This window comes from Asterias amurensis, chromosome 6 (genome assembly GCF_032118995.1).
Source record: "Asterias amurensis chromosome 6, ASM3211899v1".
NCBI classification, from domain to species: domain Eukaryota; kingdom Metazoa; phylum Echinodermata; class Asteroidea; order Forcipulatida; family Asteriidae; genus Asterias; species Asterias amurensis.
In genome coordinates this window covers 7,371,771-7,394,830 of record NC_092653.1, presented here as the reverse complement: position 1 = coordinate 7,394,830, position 23,060 = coordinate 7,371,771, and the positions used below count along the sequence as shown (strand labels likewise).

General features: G+C 37.8%; 2 protein-coding genes across 4 annotated transcripts in view; one reads left to right on the top strand and one right to left on the bottom strand.

Moving 5' to 3' along the window:
* Positions 1-8,534, bottom strand: part of LOC139938798 (somatomedin-B and thrombospondin type-1 domain-containing protein-like) — a 20,893-nt gene extending 12,359 nt beyond the window's left edge. The window contains exon 1 of one of the 2 annotated variants that reach the window (XM_071934434.1): positions 8,401-8,534. The gene's annotated coding sequence lies outside the window, so the exon portion shown is untranslated. Of the gene's footprint in view, positions 1-4,960; positions 5,097-8,400 lie in introns of those variants that run through there. The other variant, XM_071934433.1, reaches the window with a different exon arrangement.
* The window catches only part of LOC139938796 (peroxisomal sarcosine oxidase-like), a 24,561-nt gene extending 1,501 nt beyond the window's left edge, over positions 1-23,060 (top strand). The window contains exons 1-9 of one of the 2 annotated variants that reach the window (XM_071934430.1): positions 10,695-10,704; positions 13,964-14,104; positions 15,565-15,713; positions 17,052-17,265; positions 18,163-18,345; positions 19,429-19,563; positions 20,735-20,887; positions 21,697-21,772; positions 22,240-23,060. In XM_071934430.1, the coding sequence (XP_071790531.1) occupies positions 13,976-14,104; positions 15,565-15,713; positions 17,052-17,265; positions 18,163-18,345; positions 19,429-19,563; positions 20,735-20,887; positions 21,697-21,772; positions 22,240-22,367 (1,167 nt within the window). In that variant the 5' untranslated portion in view covers positions 10,695-10,704; positions 13,964-13,975 and the 3' untranslated portion in view covers positions 22,368-23,060. Of the gene's footprint in view, positions 1-10,694; positions 10,705-13,963; positions 14,105-15,564; positions 15,714-17,051; positions 17,266-18,162; positions 18,346-19,428; positions 19,564-20,734; positions 20,888-21,696; positions 21,773-22,239 lie in introns of those variants that run through there. The other variant, XM_071934428.1, reaches the window with a different exon arrangement.

Below are 23,060 nucleotides of genomic sequence, written 5' to 3'. Positions count from 1 at the left end.
AAAAAAAGAAAAAAAACCTGAATTCTCCAGGCTGCAACATATCGTCCATTGTAAAGACAATGTGTCAAACGGTCACTAGTCCCAAAGCACACAGGTCTAACAACTTTATTGGAACACTACATCACTGGATACCTTTGTCAAATAACTTGAACATGTACTATTTGTTTTCTTTACAATATTCACTAGATGTTTGAGTTACATTTATTTATCGCTCACTTGAGCAAGATTTGATATGACAGGGTTAAAATGTCTGATTCATACGCAAGTTATTGTCGTTGAGTTGGTTGTTTAGTCACGTATACGTTTATAGATTGATATGACTGGTACCTCATACCGAAAGAAGTGGGTCTCACTCACAGACCAAGGGTAGTATACAAATGTAGAGCAAGGGTCCTTGCTAAGTCACTGGTATCCTGTGCACTGGCCATTACTGATATTTACTAAAAAACGATTGTAGCATAAATACTTATAACTCGGTAATGAGTATTTTAATGGAGAGCTGTTGATAGTACAACACATTGTGAGAAACGGCTCCCTCTAAAGGGGTAATTTCTTACTCAAATAATCAAAGACTTTGGCTAAAGCATTATTTCGGCATCTGAAAACATCTGAAAGCAACAAGGTTTTTTTACTTTCATTATTCTCTTGCGACTTCGACGACCAATGTGTCCACATTTTCACATGTTTGCTGTTTTTATACGTATGCTGTGATGTACACCTAGAGAGAATACTGGTCTTTGACAAATACCAAAAGGTGACCAGTGCCTTTAAGGTGTTCTATGTCTTCTATCTAGTTAAAATTGTTCATCAAAGGTAAATTCACTTTTCAGTTGATTTTATTCGGACACTTTAGGACTTCGGTGAAGTTTCATATCCAAGTTGTTTTATATTATGAATTTATGCTTGAATTGTGTTGTGTAGACCGTTGCACATTACATGGCCCTATTGTGATACCTGACCAAAGCAAACTAGTTCAATTCAGAACCAAGAGGGATTAGCAATGCCAGTCCTTAACTTGAATGGCAAGCTTGATTGTCTCCCAAACTGTCAAATGTTTACTTAAAAGATTTGAATAATTGACCTCAATTGTCGACAAAATAAAATAAGCCTCATATTTTTGGGTATTCACTCGCTTTGAATGTTTGGTGTTCACTGCTGAAGGGTATATTCTACAATGCCAACAAAAAAAAACATTTTAAACTTCACCCCTTTCCAGCTGTCAGTTTGAAGTATACAGAAACACACAATCGTGTAGTAATATATGCAGACAGCAACTGAATAAAACTCACAAATGTGAACTGACAAGTTTGGGCTAAACCTCGTTATACTGACGTCCCCCCGAAACGACACACCAAGACCAAAAAAAAAAGGGAATTCATTTCCAACTCCTTAATCTGACATGTGCTTCGGATATAATACTAGAGAGTTTATGAACTCGTGAAAGTGGAGAAAAAATTAAGCTCCATTTTGAAAGGAATATATTCCCCGCGGTGGTCCTTTTTAGAGTGTTTGCTATTGCAGTGTACTGCATTTCGCGAGAGTTTTCTTTTGAGCTCAAGCCCGGAACAAAACTCAAAACAAGAATGCCCCCGTAGCGGCAGTGTCAATACAATCCTACTGGGAGTTTGTGAACGTAAACCCCAACTGGATCACAGTTTTTGACCTTTATCACTGTCGAAAGTAACCCTCAGAGGGTAGCCCCCATGGCAAAGAAGATTGTACCTATTTAAATTCGATTTATGATCATTGATGACCCAATAGTGGGAAATGAACGGCCTTGGGCGCCACCCCTCGGCAAAACGTTGAGACCATTTACTCATGATATTTTTTTGCAAGTGCCTCATCTATGGATGGCGAGAAAAAAAATAGTTTGCTCCAAGATACAACGTCTGATTTAGGTATCTAAAATCACAAAAATGTGTGCGACTAGGATGTTTTTTTTTTCCTTTCATTATTTTCTTGCAATAATATTCCGATTGTTACAATGTGTGGAGGGAACTGAATCATTGCTGCATTCACAGATGGTGTGGGTTGTCAGATGAAATAATATTTAGCAATAACATTGAGAGAAGAAAAACTAAATACGACCAAATTATTGTGGTGCTCATGAGTTATGATTGTATTTCATGAGGGACTGGCCGGCCACTAAGATATGACTTTTCTGGTGTGCTGTCGTTGTCCATACAATTAGTAAAGTTGTTATAAACACAACGAATCAAGACTACATGTCTACATTCATTAGTCACTAAAAGGAGATTTATATAAATGAATGTGTTGCTGTATATTTTGTATCCAACCGTCTGGATTTCTTAAAGGCACTTCGAGACACGCTTTGGTAATTGTCAAAGACCAGTATTCTCACTTGGTGTATCCCAACTTATGCATCAAATAACAAATCTGTGAAAATGTGTACACTCAATTTGTCATCGAAGTTGCAAACGCCATTTTGCAAACACAAATTTGTGTGCTTTAGATTTTTTTTATGCAAGTCGCCAGACACACAAGGCCTGAAGGCCACTTCAAGGTGTGGGCCTAAAAAGGCTTCAGACCTGAAGTCTTTTAGTATTTGAGTTATAAATAATTATCTCTTTCTCTCAAAAATTACGTTATTTCAGAGGGAGCTGTTTATCACAATGCTGTATACTATCAACAGCTCTCCATTGCTCGTTACCAAGTTAGTCTTTATGCTAACAGTTATTTTGAGTAATTACCAAACGTGTCCAGTGTCTTAAAGACAGTGGACACTATTGGTAATTGTCAAAGACTAGTCTTCACAGTCGGTGTATCTCAACATATGCATAAGATACCAAACCTGTGAAGATTTGAGCTCAATCGGTCGTCGAAGTTGCGAGATAATAATGAAAGAAAAAGACACCCTTGTCACACCAAGTTGTTTGCTTTCAGATGCTTTATTTCGAGACCTCAAATTCTAAATCCTAGGTCTCGAAAACAAATTCGTGGAAAACTACTTCTTTCTCGAAAACTACATTACTTCAGAGGGAGCCGTTTCTCACAATGTTTTGTATAATACTATCTATCAACCTCTCCCCATTACTCCGACGTAATCAAGTAAGGTTTTATAACAATTATTTTGAGTAATTACCAATAGTGTCCACTGTCTTTAGGCTAAATGATAATTTTCTTTTAAAACAAATATTTTGGGGTCATTTTATGAGCAGGCGTTTAAAACCAATAACAACTAAATATTGAAAGCGCAGCATTTCGAATCAGTGCGGACAATCCTAAAGTATACACTTGTAAAAACAGAAAACCGTGTGGGCGCCGAAAGTTCACCGAGCGTACACCATCACACCGTCGGCGCCGTAACGCCGCAGAGAGCCCCGCGTGCTAACTCAAGACGACCCGCTGATATGGAATTCTCGTCCCAATGTTAATAAAATTGAAATCAGTACCACCATCACGAACAGCACGGCCACATAAAAAAAGTCAACTCAGATTTAGTGAGTATATAATCCCAAAGGTTAACAATTAATTTGATCTCACGCCTAGCTGTGGTACACATCGTTATGGTCATTAAGCCCTGATGTAATGTGATGGCTACATACGCCCTACGGCGTTGAACTATTACTTGACTATGAGGGTTTGTGCCTAAAACGTCTGGGAAGATGTCTCAAGTTACCTACTGCTGCTGTTGACTTGAGACAGTTTTTATTATGATTTTAAATCAACTATATAAAGATGCTGATGAACGTCTACAAGCAAAGTTAATTTAAGACCTTTAACTTTTACTGCATTAAAGACTGAATATTAGATAATATACTTGCCTGTCATGTTTTAAATTATTGAACATATTTTGTATTTAACATTATTTCAAACACAAGTCAATTATCTGATGGTTATAATGGTTTTATAATTGTAGTAAAACAAATTCTTGAATATGTTTACGAGAGCTCATACGAGATTGGGAAATCGTTATGGAAAACGAAATAAATTTACATAATATCTTTGTGGGAATTATCTTTGTTCGTTAGGGAGACTATCTTGTTTTAAATTTCTCCACATTAAAACCAATACTGTTCCTATTAATCGGAAGTGTTTTTGTCTACTGAAGCGAATAAGACCAGAGGCGACAAATCACAAAGTTTTAAGTTCTAAGAACCCAGCTTTTGAGTTTTCATTTTGCAACAAGTATTTCGTGTTCAACCTTGTAATACGAAACAGACAAAAAGAAGTGGTATAATCTTCAGACATTACTCTTGTTGCTTCCCATCTTTTCAAAGTAACTTTGCATAAACTAGGCATCAAGTAATGTTAAAAGGTAAAGACACTTGACACTATTGGTAATTGTGAAAGACCAGTCTTCTCACTTGGTATCTTAACATATGCATAAAATAACAAACCTGTGAAAATTTGAGCTCAATTGGTTGTCGAAGTTGCGAGATAATAATGAAAGAAGAAAAAAACACCCTTGTCACACGAAGTTGTGTGCTTTCAGATGCTTAATTTCGAGACCTTAAAATTTAATTCTGACGTCTCGAAATCAAATTCGTGGAAAATTACTTCTTTCTTATAGAATTTCAGAGGGATCCGTTTTTCACAATCTTTTATACTATCAACCTCTCCCCATAACTCGTCACCAAGAAAGGTTTTATGCTAATAATTATTTTGAGTAATAACCAATAGTGTCCACTGCCTTTAAAGTAACGTTTACAATAAGACATTCCTTTTCACTTTTCAAACAGTTTTCACCCAATAGCCTATACAATACACGTCAGATCAATCTTTTACTCCTTCAAACATGACTTCAAAAAAACTTAATTTCTTTACGAAAAGAACAACTTTTACAGCTCGGTTGCTGTCATTACCAAACAAACCCAGGCCAGATAAAAATGTCTCCTCTTAGCCAAGAGAAATTGTTCTCGATCAAAACAAATTATGTCCGAAGATATTTCTTGACACCAGCATGACGAAGACAAGTTTGATAAAGTTACTCACGTACCTTCAAATTGTGTTGATGCCTCCAAGAATCAACTCCACGTTAATTTCTCTTACAAAACAAATTCTTTATCCTCTAAAAAGTAGTAGTAAAATTCCCTTGAGAACGGGGAGATGTTTTCTATAGATGGAGAGCTTGCAGTCTTCTTTCTTGCCTCCACGAAAGAATGTGGCCGCTGGTAATCAAATATCACTGGTATTGATACGAGATCATTATACCTAAATGCCAAAGTGTGACAACTGTTTCCACACCAGCTGGGCGTGTGCTTTATGTATCCAGTTAGTTGTGTATATACAGCGGGTAGGGGCAATGTTATTTGTAATCCCTTGAACTATTTTGGGCGAAGTATAGTCCTGTTGAATTGAATTGGTAAAGTTGTTATACTGGTATACTCAATCTTTCAAAAGTCAGTTGTAAAACAGTATTTTGTTTTAACCAATGGAATATAATAAACTTCGTATATTTGGTTTGCGGTAACACCATGTGTGTATCTCTTGCCAGGTAGCGTTTGTTCTTTAGAGAACTGTCTTGTTATTCTACTGCTGCGGAGTAGATAATCGGAGGTTCGGGAGACTTCTCAGTTCTGAAAAGAACTGTCCTGCTTTTTAACTATTACCAGGGCGGATGGTATAGAAATAGGCTGGGACTACTACTTTAGCTTATAGGATCGTAATGAACTGATACCTGCCGCCCGGAGTCAGTTCTGAAGTGGTCTCAACGTTCCGACTAACTTGCTCTAGTCATCGTCAGGAGACTTACTTCCTCTAGAAAATACCAACTTCCTCCATCAGAAGTAAATTTCTGTCCTTTTTTAAATTTGTTTTATTCATCAATGGAAAAATATTTAGAGAGGGATCCCTGTTGAATTATTTATCTGTCATCAGACACAAATAAATCCCCTTTTCGCATAAAAGACAAATAAACAAAAAAGCAAATCTCGAAATGAACCCGCTGCGTATTGGGATCCGCATGTGTGGGGGCGTGTGGTGAACCAAATTTTGCGAAAATAATTTTTGTTAAACTATAAAAAGTACAACGAACTGTTTTGGGTTTGTTTTGGGTTGTTTTTTTTTGCTATGAAATTCGCCGTTGAAGTCGCTGCATGTGGTCAGAAATACGGTCAGTTTAATTCTATCAAACTGTATGACCATTTTCGAAACTGCGGCTTAATAGACTTCGGGCTCCGGCTTGAGATCCGTCCTCCTCATTGTAGCGCGCCGATATGGAAAGCGCACGCCTTCCAAAAAAACTGAGCGAGCCTGAGCCCAAAGCCCAAGCCAAAAACCCATGATTTCGAAAAGGGCCTATGACTGATTACGTCGTCTTAAGTCAATACTTTGTGTATTAATTCACAGTAAGTCAATATTAACGTTGCAGTAATGCCGCCATACACTGTTATGCAGAAAATCAAATGCTATACACATTTACATAGAACGGGATTATGTATTCTTTGGAAGGCAACTATAACTTCAAACCAAAATGGACACATGTTTACCATTATAATGCTTGCAAACTAAATACACATTAACTTCATGTTGTCTGCACAGTTAAAATTTACTCATCTCAAAGTAAGATGTTTCACAATTTTGATTATTACCCCGATGACATAAAAACAAATTTCAAAGAGTTTTAGATACCTTTACACTCATGTTAAAGGCAGTGGACACTATTGGTAATTACTCAAAATAATTATTGGCATAAAACCTTACTTGGTGACAAGTAATGGGGAGAGGTTGATGGTATAAAACATTGTGAGAAACGGCTCCCTCTGAAGTGCCATAGTTTTAGAGAAAGACGTAATTTTCCACGAATTTGATTTCGAGACCTCAGATTTAGAACTTGAGGTTTCGAAATCCACCATTTAAACGCACACAACTTCCTGTGACAAGGGTGTTTTTTTCTTTCATTATTATCTCGCAAGTTCGATGACCGATTGAGCTCAAATTTTCACAGGTTTGTTATTTTATGCTTATGTTAAGATACACCAACTGTGAAGGCTAGTCTTTGGCAGTTACCAATAGTGTTCACTGCCTTTAAGTATGGGATTAGAAATTATTGAGAGCTGAAAAAATAGTTTCAACTAATGACTTGCCCTTCTGGACAAATGGTAATATTGAAATAATATGGTTATAATTTGTCAAAAACCATTATCCACACTATATTGGACCGTACCCTTCACGATTTATAATAAATCTATGGAAACTCAATCGGTCTTTGGAGCACGGGTAAAAAAGGTGAAGAAAAATCACAAATTTCACTGTTTTCCAGCATCAAAGCAAGATCAAAGCTTATCGTCTTATACTCATCTCTCGAAAATAGAATTTGAAGCAAAACAAAAAATTCCACCATGGCCATCTTTTTAATAGACCGTGGTAACATAATGACATCACAATGTTTACAAAAGAGCCAGATAGCCTGGACTTCATGCATGTACGATTTGTACACCACAGCTCAATGGCAGAAAAGCATTGAAGGCACAGTCTGGACACTATTTGCAAATACTCAAAATAATTGTGAGCATAAAAACTTACTTGATTACGAGCAATGGAGAGCTGGTGATATAGTATAAAACATTGTGAGAAACGGCCCACTCTAAAGTAATGTAGTTTTTGAGAAAGAAGTAATTTCTCCGATGTGTGTTATAACACAGACTGTATATCTCAGTACTTTCCCGAGTCCTGTGAAAAAATATCACAGTCATGTTACTCGGGTGGGATTCGAACCCACGACCCTTACTATTCTTTATCCCAGATGTAAATTTAACATCTCTTATAGGTAATTTCTGACTAAAATATTTGAATTTAATTCGAAAGCATCTGAAAGCACACAACTTGTGCGTCAAGGGTGTTTTTTCTTCTATTATTCTCTCGCAACTTCGACGACCAATTGAGATAAATTTTCACAGGTTTGTTATTTTATGCATATATGGATATACACCAAGTGAGAAGACTGGTCTTTGACAATTACCAAAGGTGTCTAGTGTCTTTAAATCTGCTATTTTACGGAGATAGCACTGTCTGATTTGTGTCAACTTTTCAGGTGTGTGTTATACCTCTTGTAATAATGTGGATATTGTTACATAAAATAACGATTTGGTTCAAATCGATTATGAATTGAAAGAAAAGTACAGTGAAGGCCGTGACACAATACACAGGCAACCAGTCTTAATAATCGTTATAAGAAATGTCATTCATATTTCACTTTTCACAATATTTTCTTTTGTACGCATGAGTGCAGTTGGTTGCCTCAAAGCTGTAAAAAATTGCCCTGTGTGACATGGCCTTAAGGCGTGAAATGTGTTGATATAAAAAATAAGCATGTACCTAAATCGCACCCTAAATGCATCGTTTTATTCTTTGAAGTTTAGATTCGTTGCGCGTAGTTTGTTTTCAGTTATTGAAACTCCTATTATTGGTTTTTCCCGGTGTATACTTTAGACTTACCAAGTCTCGAGGCTAAGTTCTCGTTTCGATCATTCAGCTACGAGTCCACACGGGGTAACCGTCAGTACCAACTTTTCCACACCACCGTTCTCGAGGGTCCGTACACCGAAAACTCCACAGGTCTCATTATTAATTTTGTTCACTGTACATGTTGATGCAAACGCTTCCAAGAGCTGTCCGTGACAGAACTATTATCCACCTTGGTGTTCTCATGTATTACAAAAACTTGTGCCGTTAAGTAAACACCCGGGGATAAACTCTCAACTTTTTCCTATTTGGAAAAGTTCTTCATTATGAAAATACGTACGACCCCGTTACTCACAGTTCAAGTATTCAATTAAAAGGCGCGAAAATATTTTGACTCGGTGACTTCGCAGCAGTTGGGTAAATAAATTTATTTTTACCTTTGAAAAAAACACCAAAAAAAAACTAGACACACAAAAATAACCACAGCTTCTTTCGCGCCACAAAGACTTGCACTTTTGTTTTCAAAATGTTTTCCAACGGCTGTTTCAGTCTACAACGTTTCTACATGAAGCAGGATATGTTTGGAATTTTGATAGTGGATTAAAACGTACTTGTGGCAACAGTCGTCGTGTGTCATGGCGGATAAATCCCACTGAGATGTGTGGACAACATTATGGTTGCGTGATAGACATATTTTGAAAGGCGATTCTTACCACAATATTAACACAATTATTCATAATCCCAACACTTTATGGTCATGATGTTATTTTAAACAGGAGGAATAAATCCATATAGCTTTGAATGAGAATTCTAAACACCCAGCAACTAGCAACTTAAATGAAAACAACTACAAACATACTAACAGCAACAACGACAGTAGTTTGCCAATCAAATTTCGACCGGTGTGACACAACACAATAATTTTATACAAGACAGTTTAATAGTCTTGGTGTGATTTTAGCAATATTTTGGGTTTCTCCTTTTAATGTTGTGCACTCTTGTAGCTTTTACAGGTTGTGTCGTTTTACCTTCTGTAGTCTAATTTTTAATTGAACAATAAACATAAAATTTATTGAATTGAAATTTAATTTGTTGATATCATAAAATGATTCAGTTAAAATGCTGTCAGGATTTGTTATCATCATATCAAACTTAGAAAAAGTGTCCTCTTGCACCCCCCCCCCCACATAGCTTATGATTGCCTCATTCGAAAGGAAGACACACAGAGCCCAATTTAATTAAGCAAAGCCTTAGAAACATTCCCACTAAAGGCAGTGGACACTATTTGTAATTGTCAAAGACTAGCCTTCACATTTGGTGTATCTCAACATATGCGTAAAATAACAAACCTGTGAAAATTTGAGCTCAGTCGGTCGTATGAGTAGTGGGATAACTATAATGAAAGAAAAAACGAAGTTGTGTGCATTCAGATGCTTGATTTCGAGACCTCAAATTCTAAACTTGAGGTCTCGAAATCAAATTCGTGGAAAATTACTTCTTTCTCAAAAACTACGTCACTTCAGAGGGAGCTGTTTCTCACAATGTTTTATACCATCAACCTCTCCCCATTACTCGTCACTAAGAAAGGTTTTATGCCAACAATTATTTTGAGTAATTACCAATAGTGTCCACTGCCTTTAAACTACCGATTTTTTTATGACGGCGTATTATTCGAGTCCACCGACTATAGGCCATCACAATTGGTTTTTATTTCTAAGCAAATATTTTGTGAGGGAACGAGTCGAAACAATGTAAACTTAATGTAATATCGCAGGGTGATCTGTTAATAATAATTACCACTTTTCTGTGCTAAGCAAGTTATTTGTACTTAACAGATTTTGTGAAATTGGGTCCCAGGTGAGAATGCTCGCCCATGAGTGGCAGATTGGTAAAAATTACAAACGGTTTATCTTTCCATCGTCATGTCATGTCACATTTTTTTATCCCCGTCTACACGTATATGAATTGACAGATTCCCCACCCTGTTCATTATGTGTTAATCAGCCCCCGGCGAGGGCGTACTGTCCCCAGGGGAGAGAGCACCCGTCGTGAAGGAACCTCATGGGCGCCTGCGCAAATTAGTACGACTTTGGTGATCACAGTTGCAGTTGGTTGCATTTTTTTTGTTTTGAGCTGTCGTAAATCACCGATTAATTTATGACGGCGTAATTATCCGAGTCCACATCGGACGTCACACTAACCGCTGAGGATCGTGAATAACGCCAGAGAGTGGTCTCTATACACTTTCAAATCCTACACATCACATGCAATAATGCAATGTAAAGTACATGTAGGGGACCTACATACACAGTGCACACAACATGCAGACGACCGAAAGTAAGCTTATCATATATGTTTTTTGATTTGGTCCGAGGTGATGTTTGTCATCTACACCGGCATCACAGATATGGAAAGCTTACGTCACTGCACGTTTATATCCAATGACATCATTGTATCCAGTTTTTTTTAAATCACTGGTTCTGAAAAGCAAGTATCTATCTTTGTCATTGTTGATAAAGACAGGGGACCAGTTATGTGAAATCTAGCTGTGATGGAGGGCGCTGTTGACAGTTCTTTCACGAGTTCCAACATTCGTGCAAAAATGATGAACATAAAATTCTAATGAGTCCTAATATTGAAGCAGGGTAACTATGGAGACCGCTCTTGAAAAACCTCTTTCACTTATCAGGGAGCTCCAAACTATTGAAATACACACAAACTGCACTAAAAGTAACAGGGTCATCAGCTAGGTTGGCTCAGTGGTTGCCGGTTTCCAGGGAATTCCGTCCGCCGCCTATTCAATCCCCTCATGAACGTGGGCTGTAGGAGTATGATTCAAAAGAGGGCGCTATCAGAAGTATAGTTTGTACATAGTTCTGTGTTCACCATAATGGGGGACCAATTCTCCGGAGGGACAGAATCTCTGTGTCCCTTTGTGGCAGGAGTTTCTATGGGTATGTTCAGACAGCGTAAAATTACGTTAAGACTCAGTGAAGGACGAACATGACAATAAACTAGATGTTAGAATAGTCGCGTCTGATTGACCTCTTAAAACCGAAGACTGAATGCAAGGGGAACAACTTTTTACGACCAACACGTAACTCGGGTCTAACTTCCTACGCTGTCTGAACACTCTATGGGCAGAGTAGAGACTTAACCATTATGAAATACATTAGTTGCAATCTGTACGTTGAACGTCTATTACCATGTGATTTCTACTCGGCACTTTTCCTTGATAAAATATTGAGCTCTTCTGAGGGTCATTGCAAACTGCTTTTTGGAGCTTATCATGTTAGAAAAATGTATTATTTTTTAAGGAATAACCATCATAGGACAGCATCACGTACATTGAGGAAGGATGAGAACTATAATATTTTCCCTATATTTCAGACACTCTTTCTTTGTAAAATAGTGATGTAAAAAAAGGCTTTGGCCGCTACTGTTTGAGCTGTTTTGTCTATCATTAGAACTCCGAATTATATACAAAGTATCTCTCGGAGTTACCAAAATAGTAGACATGCATCACTCCAACATACCAAAATGTTGGTCCGTTTTTGGTAATTTGTCTTTATCCTTGTGTCTTCTTTTGTATAGAGCGTCAGTGCTGTTTCTGAGGGTTCAAATACACAAAAAATCTTCTGCCCCACACTTCCTCCAATTACTTTCCTTCTGTCAGCAACACACACCTTTACACACGCTCTTGTAACAATTTTTGCACGTACTTCTTACACAATGAACACTCTTCGCTATCATGGGCCCCGCCTCTGGAATTCAATTGATAATTCAATTCAATGGGAGACTTTGAGGCGCTAGGTGGCAGCAGACTTACCTGGTAAATTTCCATTGTTTACGTAGCTCTGAGCATGCGCACATTACCGAGAACAATGGATTTTACCTGGTAAGTCTGCTGCCACCAAGCGTCCTGAAAGTCTCCCATTGAATTCGCTCGCAGTCCTCTGTTGGCTGTCCTTCCTCTATGGTTGGTCGATTCAAAGCCTCCTTCAAAAAACTAATTGTCTCCCATTATGTAACATAATTGTGATTCTGTCATTATTTTGGTTTAGTTCTATCGTCGTGGCCGTCTTGTGGTGTTTGTGGTGTTTGTATTGTTTGTATTGTTTGTCTGTCTGTCTGTCTGTCTGTCTGTCTGTCTGTCTGTCTGTCTGTCTGTCTGTCTGTCTGTCTGTCTGTCTGTCTGTCTGTCTGTCTGTCTGTCTGTCTGTCTGTCTGTCTGTCTGTCTGTCTGTCTGTCTGTCTGTCTGTCTGTCTGTCTGTCTGTCTGTCTGTCTGTCTGTCTGTCTGTCTGTCTGTCTGTCTGTCTGTCTGTCTGTCTGTCTGTCTGTTTGTTTTTGTTCGTTCGTTCGTTCGTTGGGGTGTTGTTTGGTTTTGTTTGAGGTGTTAGTTTGAGGTGTTTGTTTGTCTGGTTGGGTGTTTTGTTTTTGCGTTTCGTTTATCCGTCTCGTTTTGATGTTATTGTTGTTACTATACGCATTGTTATATAATTTAAATGATCTAATTACCTTCCTTTGTTTTGTATAAGGCATCCCAGCTTACAAGTTTGCTTTAATGGGCCATGCCTCCATGCAGTTTTCAGTCTTGTAAAATTCTATTGTTAGTATTTGGAGTGTATAATGTGTTTGTATGGAAATAAACGTTGATTGATTTGATTTAAGGGTTATAACCCGTAGTAACAGTAAACAGGTCCTTTGGGTATTCGTTTACGTTGTTGTTTGATGTCGATAAACAGACTCCATTTCGTAGAAGGAACGCTTATAAATATTGTTATCCATGGGGGTCATGGAATAATAAAGCCGGGACATCTCTCTTCGAACAACCATGGAGGAAGGAACCCCTCCATGGAACAACTTACTGCCGGGAGTATCAAGTTCTGCTTCTAAAAATGGATCCCTCTGCGGTTATTTTCCATCTTGACTGTATTGTATTCTTTAAACTGATAGCTCTTGCGTAGAAAATAAAATGAACCTACTTGAACCTTGAAGCCTGGTTTATGGCCCTTGCCCTATTGACCCCTTTGCACGCGCCTCACACGCGGCGACTGATGCCACGCTCACCATGTTAGTGGGCAATAGGTTTACGTGTAAACGCCGCATCGCCTGAAATGCGCACTTCACTTGGGCCAATACTTTCACCTTTCTCGGTGGGCCCTCCCAATGTTGTAACATAAACACACAGTTGTGAGTGTGACCATGGGGAGACTGACTTTCTGACCCTTGTCCCTCTATAATTATATTACATAATGGGTGCGTTCGTTTTAGCTTCCCTGGGTCGACCCCGGTGTGTGGCGGTTTTTTTTCCAGGACGAACGTGGGTAATAATTATCACACGTTCGTCCTGGAAAAAAAAACCGCCACACACCGGGGCTGACCAAGGGAAGCTAAACGAACGCACCCAATATACCACATGAACCACCCGAATGCACACGTACTTAACGCTCAAAAGCGTTACTCGAATTCCTGGGACTATTGTCTGCTATAGCATACAGGGAAGAAAAGCGGGACATGTTTACCAAAGATTATAAAATCGTTGATGTTTACTCTGTGCTCATCACACTGTGTGCATGAAACGTTATTCACAGCCTGGCAGCAGCATGACCAGCGAGACTGTGACCATGGAGCAAACGCACTACGATTGTATAGTGATAGGAGCTGGTATAGAAGGTTCAGCAACTTGCTACCAGCTGACGAAGAAGGGCGTCAAAACACTATTAATCGAACAGGTAATAGTTTCTCAACCTAGGCCTGTAGTTTATTTGTATCATGTTATGATCGTATACCATCATTACATTTTGCTAAAAATTAGCCAAAACAACACTGGGGTCGCACTAAAGACCGACAACTCACGACAACTCACGACAACTCACGACAACAAGCACTTCATAAAAACACTTGAACGTAAGTCAACCGTTAAATATATGTAGAAGAGTCATATGCATCTAAATCACCTTCAAACTGCTTACAAAATTGTATTTTTAACTGCAAAAAATGGGGTTTTTCCTCCGAATTCGTAACGCCCGATTCGTAACGCTAATTTGTCGTATGAGACATATTATTTTTAAGTAGGCCTAAGTTAGTCAAAATTATGTCTCACATGACTAGTTATAGCATGGAAGAATAAATTATAATTTATTCCTCCATGGTTATAGTGTTGTTTTGACAATTGACTAATGTATTTTGAGAGTGTACATATTTTTCAGTATCATGTTTATCTGTCATGTTTATGTAACTAAACTATGTATGCTGCTGGCTACGACTTAAATAGATTTTCAATTAATCATTGTATGAATGAATGAAAGAAAGGTTCATGCTCTATATGGTGTGACCATGGAGGGGGTGCGACCTTGCCCTTTGATGTGCGACAACATGAAAGGAACACATTGTCTTGGATCGGTCGAGTTGGTCTTTGAAAAGCGTTTGTAACCGTTTGTTATAAAGTGCATATAGGTAGAAAGATGTTGTAAAAGTAGAAAACAATTTTAGAGCGCCAAATTCTTGCACCCTTAAAAAGGTATAGTTTCTATTTCTTAATCCATTCTTAGAAGTCTTTTGTAATCAAAAGTTATTGTTTTGTCCAAATCATTCTGTATTTTCTTGTGTGCACGGAAATTGTTACATCATAGAGCACGGACCAGATCTTTTAGTGGTTTTACGTTACATTGAATTAGCCTTTTTTTATGATGGTCACCATGGGGCACTGTTTGGTTTGGATGATAAGATAGTATGGTGGCTTTAAGGGACATCGCCATTTGCGGAATCGTTCATGAGTTGTGCCCCAAAGTTTAAATTTCCACGTGATAATTTTTTGCGATTTGGGCACAAACTGTGAATCACACGTAACTATGCCTGAAACGGCTGTAATTGTGAATATCTACGTGAATATGTGCGATTTGGGGTTACAGATAGTAAAGTTTACATAATTTCGTAACATTTATTATATCCAAAGTTCCTTTAGACCCTGGTGTCACTGTAGCAGGAGACTCTGTTCCCGGGTTGTGCAATGTCGGGTCCCCTTCCCGGATGAAATGTGTTTTTTTTTTGTCTGTACATCAAAATTGCCACTGTCGTAGTGCTTTTCAATGCAGACATTTTTTGCTTCTAAATCGATTCAAAATAGGGAATCCTTAAAAAATCAGGAATGTTTTTGAGGCTGGCAATACAAGACCACATTTATTTCTTGCAGTTCAAGTTAGGACACGACCGAGGCAGTTCCCATGGGCAGTCTCGTATTACTCGCCATGCTTACCTCCAGAAGCATTACGCCATGATGATGCCGGAATGCTTCGAGACTTGGGCACGACTCGAACAAGAAGTAGGCACCAAACTATACAGGTAATGTACGCGTATGCACAACCGTTGCTAGCTGGCGTCCGGATCGTGCGGACGTCACAGAAATGGGGGATTTTTGGACGCCAGGTGGCAGCAGAATTACCAGGTAAATCCATTGTTTTTTTGTAATGTGCGCATGCTCAGAACTATGTAAACAATGAAAATTTACCTGGTAAGTCTGTTGCCTAGCGTTCCAAAGTCTCCCATTGAAAATTCACAGACAAAAATTATAGATTTTCAAACATTATTACACTTAAATAGATGTTAAATTTGCATCGGGCATTTTGGTTTTTACCCAAATACACCGATGTGTATGGCACACTGTATACTCATTACTTACCCGAGTTCTGTGAAAATAGAACGTTTGCAGTACCCGCTGCTGAAACATAGGATTCGAACTGCCTCTAGCCACCGGGAAATGTCGGTGGTCTAGCTGGTATGATACTGCTCTATAATTGCAAAGGTCATAGGTTCGAATCCCACCCGAGTAATATGCCTCGGGTAAGTACTGAGTATACAGTGCTAACACACCTCGGTGTATATGGGTAAAAACCAAAATGAATATTATGACACTTGTAAACAAATTAAAATGGCATAATATATTGAACGGAAACAACCAAAAGAGTGGTGGCATTGTCTTGAACGATCGTTTAAAACCTCTTTTATCCTCTTAATAATTCATTTTAACTTATAAAACATCTTTCTATAGGAAAACTAGTTTAGTTTTGCCTAGTTTTTGCAGAGTGTGGGAAACATGAAGGTGAAAAGCTGCTGCAATAATGTTGAACACTAGTGCGCCATGTCTGTCAATGATGACACTCCTGGTGCAAAAAACAAGAACTCTGCTCTACACAATGACACAAGACAACCAAAAGTTTGAAGGCTAATGTGGAATGCGTTGTGGGAATTCAAAATGGCCGCCATATTCGGCGCCCATCCTGATTTTGTGTTTACAGTTTAAGTGAATTATCAAATGGAATGGATTTCTTTTTAAAATCACTTTACACAGAGGAGATTTGCAAAGTGAAATTTAATGACTTTGTTTGACGCGACATAAACACATCAACACAAGTAAGTACCCCCCTAAACAATTCGCCATAACGTCGTAAGGTAAAACATTTTACCAATACAACTGATTAAGAAATACTTCTATGACATGTTTCCTAAGTGTTGTGTGAAAGTGAAAGATGTCAATGAATTCATGGCTGAATGAGCTCACGATTTGAAATTTGCCACTTATTGGTGAGAACTGCATTTTCATTTTCCATTGCGCCTCTCTGACTGTGTTTTCATTTTGATATCATACTAAATCATGACCTTATTATTATTATTGTTTTACAGAAATGTGGGTCTTTTGTCTGTTAATGGACCTCCCTACGAGGATTACAACAATCGCGGAGGAGCCTTAAAGGACATGAACAAACCATATGAGCTACTTACAGTTCAGCAGGTCTGCCAACGCTGGCCTGGCTTCTCCTTCCAACCTGAAATGAAGGCATTCGTGGACCCGTCAGGTGGTGTGCTGAGGGCTGACCGGTGTCTCAAAGCTCTACAGGCAAGCCATTGACATGGATCCCACTGTTAAACTTGGCATCAAGTTGTTCATGTTTGTTAACATTCATTGGTGGTCATTAACATTCATTGTTCCATCTGCCATGGTGGAATCGACTGATTGGCGACCAGTGTCTCATTAGTTCACAGCTGTCGATTTCACCAAACCCTTTCTAACTTAGGATTAATTTTTAGGACTTAGGACGAGTTAAGTTTCGTATCCGAAGACGTTGGATGCCTAGTTACTCGTCCTAACTCGAGATAGGATTAATCCTAGCGTTTTGTGAAAACGGCTGCAGGGGTGGATTTCTCAAGGATTTAAGACTACTGTACAGTCTTATCTCGAGTTAAAACGAGTTACTCGTCCTGACTTTAAGGATTAGTCCTAAGTTATGACTTAATGTAAACAACAACGTCAACTTTAAGCTGACATAGTGGCGAAAAGCAAGTTTTTGCTAAGCAGGGTTGGTCTGTGTTTAGCAAGTTTCAGCTTTATGAAATCGTGCCTTGCACTTGCTGAGATTTAATAATCAAGACGGCTGCGAAACAAACTATTATTAACGGACAACTGAGATCCAGGTATATTTTTGAGTGTTGGCGCAACTTCCCCTCGTTTTCACACAATCTGATATTCTTTAAAGATCAATCGTAGGCCTCTATCAAATCGGCCACCATACTATTCATTTTCTTAAACTGTATTAACCTTTAACTGCTCTGTTCGCCGAAACATTGCATTTTGCATTGCTGTATTTTTGTGATTTGAATTATACATATTAATTATCATACACAAAGGTTATTAACAAAAGTCGCCATGTAAAATTATTTTCCTACACTGTGAAACCATAAAAAAACCTCTACATTTAAAATTTCCCTTCGCTTGTTTTCTCACTACCCCCACCAGACCATGTTCGTGAAGCAAGGAGGTATCGTTAGAGAAGAAGAAAGGGTGTTGCAAATCCTCCCCGGAAAACATGTGACAATCATAACCAACAAAGGGCGGTATACGGCTAAGAGCGTTGTTCTCACCCCGGGCTCATGGGCACCTCAGTTGCTGAGACCATTGGGACTTGACCCTCCACTGAAGGTATACGTACTAAGATGAGTTGTTTTAACTGTGACGCAAAGATTTGAGTGTGTCCCACCAAAAATGTCTGGTGATAAACCACGCTTATTATGCATAGTTTGATAAGTCTGTAGTGGCTTGTTTACGAAACAGTTTGTTCTACGTACGTGGAACCATGTAAGACGAAGTTATTGTTGAACCATGAGATTGGGCCGTATTCATAAAACATAGCAATTGCTTTTTCTAGGCTTTTGCCTACATCTTTATACAGATGTGTGTACAAAGATGTAAGCAAAAGCATAGAAAAAGCATTTTTTTTTTTTTTTTTTTATGAATACGGCCCATTGCCCGCCCGATTGTGTCCGACCAAATTAATGGTCGGACCATGTCCTTTCTCTATGTTCGGGCAAACTATTATAAAAGATGTGTTGACAGTATATTACCACAGTGATTTGTTTTGTGACGTCACACTTTGCTTATACAATACAATATATTACAGTAATATTTATTGTGTCGAATTGTATTGTATTGTATTGTAAAGTATCGTATTTCATTCATTTCATTTATTAATTGCACTGGGAAAAATTCAAGTACAGACAATGAGAACAGTAAAGAAAACAAAAACATGTACATACAATTAGGAGGAAAAAAAGGAAAAAAAAGTAGCACCCTGATGGATTTTAAAAAAGTAAACTAAATTACTATCAAGTTAATCTCCGGAAGAGACAAAGGACATTACAGATGGACATTATAAAAACATGGCATACAGTATGTAAATATAACTATACAAGCAGCTAAAACTATAAAAGCACTTTATGGGCATTAAAATTAAAAATTTATTAAAAGAGTTCATAATGCAAAAGGCACTATAAAATTGAGAGCAGCAAGGTATTTGAATGGGCAAGGCAACTAGAAAGTTAAACTGTTTTGGTCAAGTACCTCCTGGCCAGGGACTAATAAATGATTTGTATTGCTCATAGTGGTTTGCTTAGAGTGGTTTGTAGTTAGATAAACCTTTAGCTCTTTGTGAACCTGATTACATAACACTCATCGTAATTTTGTATTTAAACTCTGAACTAATAAATGGCTATTTGTTGCATGCAGATAACGAGGATTAAAGTGTGTTACTGGCCAGAGAAGCAGCCGGGAATGTTCTCCAACTACCCCTGTTTCTATTTCCTGTCTGAGAAATACGAGGCGTACGGACTACCTAGTGCCGAGTATCCGGGCCTTGTCAAGGTCTGGTTTATGTTTAATTTTTATAAATCCTCAAGCTCAAAATGAGTGACGAACTTGTTATTACCTAGTCTTGGCCCAAGACTATAGTGCTCGATATTGGATAGTGTACTACGCGCAGTTGTAAATCGCTGTAGCACGCCCTCTATACTGTATGATTTAATTTACTGGCGAGCTTGAAATCTAGACTATACTGGCAAGCTACTTATAGTATATAGGATTTGAGGCATTGCATGGTAAGGTATCAATGCATATTTGGTTTGTGTCAACACCATGTGTGTATCTACTTGCCAGGTAGAGTTTGTTCTTGGAGAACTGTCTAGCTTTATTATACTGCCGCGGAGTACATAATCGGGGGTTCGGAAGACTTCTCAGTTCTGAAAAGTAGTACACTATCCAATATCGAGCACTATAGTCTTGGGCCAAGACTAGTTGTTAGCAAATCGAGTGTGTCTAAACAGAAGATTTATAACATTACCAATTAAATACAGAAAAAGGAAAAAGCTGTTGCTAACTGCTTACCAACCAAAATGACCTATGGAAAATACCCAAATTAGACCCTTTTTAGAAGAGTCCCTTCATCGAGCTTTGCAGTGCAACGGAATACATGAGAGGGGCTGCCAGGTTGAGTCAAGCAACTAACTTTTTTTTGGCAAATAATACAGGCAGAGATTTTGAAAATGTCGCGCGTACTCGAACATTTGGACCCGTTAAAGTGTGTGAGTTATTTCCTTTCTCGCACTTATACAATGGACAGGAGTGGTTCAAAAAATGTTGGCCCAAAATGTTCGAACACTATTAACGAGACTTGCACGGTAAATTTGGAAGGTAATCAAAGTCCTAATGGCGCTAAATACATTTAAAAACAATAACATATCACATGAATAATATGGCATTGTACTGGACGTTTGTTTCAAATTAATTTGATGCGAATTTTATGAGCGTTCAGCGCTTAGATTGTTGCTACGGGTGGGTTTTAACAGGTTGTAAATGTCTGATTATTTGTTGCTTCTGTGAATAACATTTTGGGCGGGAATTAAGGCTGCATCCTATAGGGAAATCCAAGTTTGCTCTCAAATTCAACTAGACAGTAATTTTTTCTGAAGAAGAAAACAAATCGGCTGTGTTTCTTTAAAATTGTGTAATTTTGTAATTATTGTATATTTACATGCAGGTGTGCAACCATAAGGGACAAGACTTAACTAATCCAGAAGATAGAAATAACGAACAGTTCACTGAAGACATCGATAAGTTGAAGGAATTCATTAAAGAGCATGTACCTGGTCTGGTACCGGAACCGGCTATCATTGAAAACTGCATTTACACCGTGAGTATATTATGACTTAAAGGCATTTGATACTATTGGTAATTGCTCAAAATAATCGTTACCATAACAGCTTACTTTTTAACGATCAATGGACAGATGTTGGTATAGTATAAAATATTTTGAGAAACGGTTCCCTCTGAAGTAACTTCGTTTTCAAAAAATAAGTCATTTCTCACTAAAATATTAGATTTTGAGGTCTCGAATTTAAGCATCTGAAAGTACACAACTTCGTGTGACAAGATTTTTTTCTTCTTTCATTATTACCTCGCAACTTCGACGACCAATTGAGTTCAAATTTTCACAGGTTTTTATTTTGTGCATATTTTGAGACACTCCGGGGGAGAAGACTGGTCTATGACAGTTATCGAATGTGTCCAATATCTTTAAATATCTGCTGTAAATTACTATATACCATTTTGAACTTTTGTTCTCTAAAAAAATGCATAAACGCCAAATGTTTATTTATTTGGTAATTTATCTTTCTCTATATAGGTGGGGGCCTACACATGCACACAAATCAAATAATGAAAGTACAATATTTGCTCATTTAAACTTAATGTTCATTTTTGTGTCTCAACTTAATTCATAAATGATTGCCCGAGTCGACATCACAGATAATACAGAACGTCATTTTGGTCAACATAACCAGAACGCCCCACCATCTCAAAACCAATGACTGTGCAGAAAAATACAATGCTGTGCAGTCATCGATTAATCATCTTTTTGTAATCAGTTTGAACTTATGTTCATACAAAATGTATGCTCGTTTCAGACGAAACTTTCAACAATAATACAATGTTATTTTCTAGACCACACCGAATGAAGAGATAATTCTTGACAGACACCCTGACCATCCAAACATCATCGTTGGATGTGGATTCTCAGGTAAGTATTTATATATATGCATTTTGTCAAATAGGCCTAAATAATTATATTTAGATAGTCGGTTTCCTTAGTAGGTCTAAGTGTATCTGTATCTCTCTAAATAAAAAAGAGTGAAAATGCACTCTTTGAAGAGCCATAACAAATGAGGGACAACTCTTTTTCGTGTGTTCTTCCATTCTTTTAGATTAAAGTTTGCATCTTTTGGGGTGATTGTTCACTCTCCTGGAGTGACACCCCTGTAAAGGAGTGGAATAACCACCACTCTTTTTAAAGAGCAATTTGAGGGACAACTCGAAATGTAATGAGTTGTGTTTTTTACTCTTTTACTTTTATAGTGATATATATCATAATACTATTCACATGCAACATAAATAAATAGTGACTTTAAACTTCCAGTTTGCCAAAATGCGGCTCTAGCCACGATGGCCATTTAAAGTTTTAATACATGTTCTCTTATCACTACAAAGGTCACGGCTTCAAGTTGGCGCCTGTAGTCGGCAAGATCCTGAGTGAATTAGCGACTGGAGAAAAGCCTAGCTACGACCAACTGCCGTTACGTTTAAAATCTTTAAATCAAACTGTTGCCAAGTTATAGTGGGTTTTTGTTTAAGTTTATTTTATAATTATTTGAAAATTTGAATAAAACTTGGCTAATGCTAATTAAAGTGAAAAAAAAAACAATGATGTAAATTTATTACTATTATCAGGAGCTCAGTGATGTAAATTTATTATAATATTAGTAGGCTATTGTAAAAAGCAAAATGAATATTCTTTATCCCCGATGCAAATTTAGAATGAGTTTACTCGCATGAAACTAAACGGCAATTTTCTCAAAGCTGAGACGAATTTGCGACTGGAGAAAATCCTAATTACGATCAACTGCCGTTCGGTTAGAACACTTTAAGAAACTTTGTCTGTGTTTATTTATTAATAATGATTTAACAATTGTAATCAAAACTAAGGTATTCATAAGTAATGGGAAGTGAATGTTTTGCACGAATGATGCGATGGGTACAACTATATTCGCCCATTGTGCAAACTGGTGAAACTGTCATTATAGAGTTACGGAATGTAGAAGTAAATGACGCAATGACGCCATAGACCATTATTATTTTGTTTTATATAACAGAGGTTGGAGCTAGCAACGCATGTATAACAAAAGGATCATTAAGACTTTCAACTAGTGAACAGCAACATTGTTAAATTATTATTTAGCTGAGATGCTAAAACATTTAGTTAACTACAACAGCCATTAAATCTGGTCTTAAAGTCAGATAAATCAATTTCA